At 33.3% G+C, this 5,676-nt stretch overlaps 1 protein-coding gene across 1 annotated transcript; it reads left to right on the top strand.

The window, feature by feature from the left end:
- Positions 1 to 588: 588 nt before the first annotated feature.
- Positions 589 to 2,297, top strand: LOC107870484 (protein RSI-1). Its single transcript, XM_047400599.1, has 3 exons — positions 589 to 758; positions 996 to 1,020; positions 1,822 to 2,297. Exons 1-3 carry the CDS (start codon positions 675 to 677, stop codon positions 2,001 to 2,003), a joined length of 291 nt encoding a protein of 96 aa, XP_047256555.1. The 5' UTR covers positions 589 to 674; the 3' UTR covers positions 2,004 to 2,297.
- The last annotated feature ends 3,379 nt before the right edge of the window (positions 2,298 to 5,676 follow it).

Below are 5,676 nucleotides of genomic sequence, written 5' to 3'. Positions count from 1 at the left end.
ATGTTTACTTGTGATATTATATCGAGTACATTATTGTTGTTGTTGGTATTGTTATTGTTGTTTTATATTGGAAGTGTGTGATATTAAGACTATTCATAGAACTGCATATCCTCAAATACGAAATGACATTATGATGTTAATGTAATATGTCGATAGATTGAGTGGGTTTACACATTTTTCCTTTGTCCCAATTTATTATGTGATGGTGGTTTACTGGACGAACTGTTTAAAAATGAAACGAGACTCTAAAATATGTAGTTTAAAGTAAGTCATAAATATTTGTGTCGTAAATCATCTCATTTAGAGGTAAAACGAGAAGTTTAAAATTAAATTGCTACTAAATAGAGCAAAATTTCATTCTTCGGTGAGCTGATTAAAAAAAATGTGTCAAATAAATTGGACAAAAAAAATAATTATTTGTTAAAATTGTAAAGATATCAAAAGTGCATGTATCAATTCATCGAAGATTAAATGTGCTTAACAAAAAAATAATCAGGATCAAATAAGAATTAATCGATACTCGAGGGCTAAAAGTGCTAATATTCCAAATTAAAATTACTCTATAAATATTCACACACAACTCTTTTACTTCCACCAAATATTTCCATTTCTTCTCTTATTTTCCTTCAAATTATACTATATAGTAATTTAATTTCCATTTGAAGAGAAGAAAAATGGCAAAGAGGGGTTACAATGCTAGCTTCTTGTTGATCCTCTCAATGTTCTTGATTTTGCTCACTTTCTCCAATGTGGTTGAGGTAAATATATTTATGATTTCACTTACTGGTAAAGTTAAAAATTTCATCAAAAAACATTTCAAGATTTAACGTATAAAGTATAATTTCTAACTTATATATGTTCAACTAGTCACTTTTCGCTGTTCGGCCTATGTGGCGATGCCATTTATTTTGATTAACTATAAGATAAAAATGTAATGTAGGTTATGTTTAAAAACCCTTTTAATTTTTGTGTTTTTTTTTACTTTATTTTTTCAGGGTTACAACAAGCTTCGACCAAGAGGTATATATTTATATATATTTACTTTCATTTTCTTCCTTTCTCTTTTCTTGATTATTAATGTATGAGAAAATGTAAAAAATATTAAGTGATTCTTTTTATCGGTCTTAGTTTTGGTGGACAACGTTACATATGTTAGTTGTTGTTGGTGGAAGGTGACGGATATTCGTGAATTTAATTGAGGCGAGCAGAAGTTGATCGGGACATCACGGTTATTAAAACAAAAAGTATGAGAAAATGTAGTATGATTGTGATGGATAGTGATAGATCTCAACAACAGTATCGTACCAATGTAATCTCACAAAGTAGGATTTAGAAAAGCAGATCATACCACTACTTTAGCGGTAGAAAAATTGTTTTCGATAGATTCTCGGCTGACGGTACTTAAATTGCTGAAAGCGAAATAAAAAGGTCAAAGCAGTTTACTGAAAGTAATAGCGAAAAATAAAAACAGTCATGAAAAATACTATAGACAACCAGACATAGTAATAGATCTCGAATAATGCAAATAAAAAAAACCTTGTATACCTGGGGGAGGAGAATTACATACACATAATGACCGATAACTCGATCACTAAAATATGAACAGATAGAACGGACTCACCTAGCTAGCTAATCCTAATTTTTTTTTAATCTCTGCTAGAATCTGAATGCTATTCTTAAATTTTTTAAATCTAATTTTTGTTTTTTTCTTAAATTTTTAAAATCTATTTTTTTTTCTTAATGTATTTATTTTTTTGTTTGTTTAATTAATAGATTGCAAGCCAAGATGTACTTATAGATGCTTGTTTGTTTAATTAATAGATTGCAAGCCAAGATGTACTTATAGATGCTCAGCAACATCACACAGGAAGCCATGTATGTTCTTTTGTCAAAAATGTTGTGCAACATGTTTATGTGTACCTAAAGGAACCTATGGCAACAAAGCATCATGCCCTTGTTACAACAATTGGAAGACTCAAGAAGGAAAACCAAAATGCCCTTAAATTAAATATTATATTTATTATTAGGAAAATTAATCTTTTTTTCCAATAATTAATGGAAAAAGATTATATTAAGAGAGTGCTATGGTTAATTATATTGTGTTTTGTATTGCATTAAACTTAATTTCTCTTTTGGAGTTTTGATGTATGTTTTTAAGCATTTTGTATTTGGAGTCTAATATGATTCGTGTATTAAGATTCATATAGCCGACTTCAATTTTTTTGAAGTTGATATGTTATTGTAATATGTTTTTACGATGAGAATACAATAATAACATATTTGTTAAATTGAGTTTATTTCAAGCGTTGGTGCTATACATAATAGTTTTATTTGCACACTTAATCATTTTATTTGTCACGCTTCCCCCCCTAAAAAAAAAAAATAAAAAAAATCCGACTATATAAAGTTTTCGAAACTCAACTCAAATTTAATTGGATTTTGCTATGAGTATCAAACACCAAAGAAAAGATTAAAAAATGAAATTTTACTAAAATCTTACTGTTGGCCGTTGGCATAGATGTAAAAGGTGGCCAAGAATAAATACTCGTATTTAATATGTACATCAAACTCAAAAATAATTTAAATGATTGCAATTTGGATAAAAAGAAATATATTGAGATAGTGAAAGTATATCTATACACACTAGAGTCAAATATATACTCCAAATTAGTACGACTCAACAATATAGTCATCAAAGTAACAATAATTATGTCCCAAAATCAAATATGTAAGATAGATCTGTTATATCAATCCTCATTTTATTTAAGTTTATTTGTTATAAATTAATTAAATTACGTTGATGATTAATTTACCGCAAACTTTATTCTTTATTCAATTTTGAAACGACAATAATGTGAGCCAGAATTTACCAAACTATGCTTTGTCATATTCATAGTTGTGCTTTACACTAATACATCAATATATTGGCCAACAGTGTGAGCTGGAGTTCTTTTACGAGTTTGATAAAATTTAATAGTATTGGCCAAAATATTATATTTGTGTTAAGAAATTCATTTAATAATTTATTGAAAATTGAATAAACTAACTTTCTAAATTATAAGACTCATAAACTTAATATTTTAGTTCCGTCTCTAGAAAATTAGTTTAAATGTAAAAATTAAATCTCGGAGGAAACTACCAGCCACATCTTCTTTCAATGCCACAATGTAGTCCAGTTTTGGTCTAACCAAGCTCAGTTCAAGCCCTTTCATGATTGGGAGAACATTGACTCGAGTAGTTGGGATAAAACCTGGAAAAAACTCAAAGGCAAGCCCTTCAATAGCTGGCTTACTTGGAAGGTCTTGTTCCCACACTATCTCTGGGTCATTTGGTTAACCAGGAACGATAATAACTTCAACAACAAGAGCAACCCCATCTCTACCCATAATGCCATCTTATCACCCTAGCTACTGATCATACTAGTAATCCAATCTCCCATACCATTATCATTGCTATCAAGTGGAACCATTCAAATACTCGATTCCTTAAGTTCAATACAGATGGCTCTGCTTTCGGTAGCCCTGATATTGGAGGGATGAGAGGCATTTTTAGAGGCCATAATGGTCTCTGGGTGCTAGGTTTCTTCCACCACCTTCCTCACACAACCCCCACAATGGCTGAACTTTTAGCTTTGTTGCATGATCTGTTAATTGCTAAGTCTAACAATTTAAAAAATATTATTATTAAAACTGACTCAAGTACAGTACTCCATGTTAGGATCGATTAGCAGTTCACACACACTAAAATCTATGGAGAGGATGAAGAAAACTAGAGAGAGAGTTCTTTAGAAGAGAGAGAGAATTAATTTCGTGGTAACACCCGTGGGTAACCTCCACGGTGGACGAGCTATTTATATTAATGACTCAGAGTATGTACAATTACACAGAGAAATGAGAATAAAAGGTACAACCTAAAATTTGGGTCGGGGTCACATATTAATCAGACCCCACAACCTAACAATTCTCTCACTTGGAGACTGATTCTGTCATCCAAGAATTACATTCTCAAAAAAAATAAAAAATATTCCTCCATCATCAATATGTTCGTCACACCGCAACATCTGTAGACACAACTACAGAAAACCAACTAAGGTTTTGCACAACCTTAGTTCACCAACATCAACACATTTTGTCAACATGTCTGCTGGATTCTTTGCACCCTTTATTTTTTCCAAACACATATCACCTTATTCCACTGCCCTGCGAGTGAAATGGTACTGTCTTCTAATGTGCTTTGTCTTCGAATGATAGACCGGGTTCTTCACCAACTGTATGACACTCTGGCTATCTGTGTAAAGAATCTTCTTAAGTTGCTTCTTGCCCAGTTCTTCCAGATAATCTGCCAGTCACATCATCTTCTTTCCAGCTTCAGCTATTGCCACATACTCAGCCTTAGTAGATGAAAGAGCAACGAACTTCTGAAGCCTGGACATCCAACTCACTGTTGTACCACCTACGGTATAAATATATCCAAAAGTGCTCATGCTTGAGTCCACATCCCCACTAAGATCAGCATCAACAAAACTTTGCAGAATCACTTCACCATTGCCAAAACAAAGTGAAGTACTGGATGTACCTTTCAGATATCTTAGAAGCCACTTCACAGCTTCCCAATGCTCTTTCTCGGGGTTTTCCATGTACCTGCTAATAACTCACACTGCATGTGCTATATCAGGTCTAGTGCAGAGCATAGCATATATTAGACTCCCAACTGAGAGGCATATGGAACAAGTGCCATGTGCTCTCGCTCCTGAGATGTCTTTGGTGACTGCTCCTTTGATAATTTTGTGTGATTTTCAAATGGAGTAGTCCTGGGTTTAGCATTATTAACTCTGAATTTAGCTAGCACCTTCTCAACGTACTGCTCTTGAGATAGATTCAAAGTGCCAGCAAATCTATCCCGAGAAATCTTCATCCCAAGAATCTGCTTCGCTGCACCTAAATCTTTCATCTCAAACTTAGAAGACAGACTTACCTTCAGAGAGTTTATCTTCTTCATACTGGATCCTGCAATCAACATATATCCACATACAAGAGTAAAAATACATAAGAATCAGTGTATTTCTTAAAGTAGCAACATTGATCCTTTTCACCCCTGCAAAAGCCACTCTTGCCATAAAGGAGTCAAACTTCTTGTACCACTGTCTAGGTGCTTGCTTCAGCCCATACAAGCTCCTGTTGAGCTTGCACACCATATGTTCCTTGCCTGGAACTACAAACCCCTCTGGCACAGCATATAGATTTCCTTATCTAAATCTCTATGTAAAATCACAGTCTTTACATTCATTTGCTCAAGATGCAAATTCTTCTATGCAACAATACTCAATAAAATTTGGATAGTAGTTAATTTCACAACAGGAGAAAATATTTCAGCATAATCAATACATTTTCTTTGTGAATATCCTTTAACTACTAACCGGGCCTTGAACCTTCTTTTGCTATCTGGTTCTGCCTTAATTCTGAACACCCACTTGTTCAACAAGGCTCTCTTTCCTGCAGGTAACTCAGTCAACATCCACGTGTTATTTTTCTCAAGTGAGCTCATCTCATCAGCCATGGCTTGCTCCTACTTGATTGAATCCTCCACTTGCAGGGCCTCAGCAACAGACTCTGGTTCCTCTTCATCAGTCAATAACAAATAATGTAATGATGGTGAATACCTATTTGGTGCTCTAAT

This window comes from Capsicum annuum, chromosome 12 (assembly GCF_002878395.1).
Source record: "Capsicum annuum cultivar UCD-10X-F1 chromosome 12, UCD10Xv1.1, whole genome shotgun sequence".
Lineage (NCBI taxonomy): Eukaryota > Viridiplantae > Streptophyta > Magnoliopsida > Solanales > Solanaceae > Capsicum > Capsicum annuum.
This window is presented reverse-complemented; position numbering and strand designations above follow the sequence as displayed.

What these genes read in the sequence shown, in the direction of transcription:
- LOC107870484 (XM_047400599.1), top strand. Translation starts at nt 675, where the DNA reads ATGGCAAAGAGGGGTTACAATGCTAGCTTCTTGTTGATCCTCTCAATG. An exon ending in CTTTCTCCAATGTGGTTGAG is followed by an intron (nt 759 to 995) that starts GTAAATATATTT and finishes TTATTTTTTCAG; the next exon opens with GGTTACAACAAGCTTCGACC. An exon ending in CAACAAGCTTCGACCAAGAG is followed by an intron (nt 1,021 to 1,821) that starts GTATATATTTAT and finishes TTTAATTAATAG; the next exon opens with ATTGCAAGCCAAGATGTACT.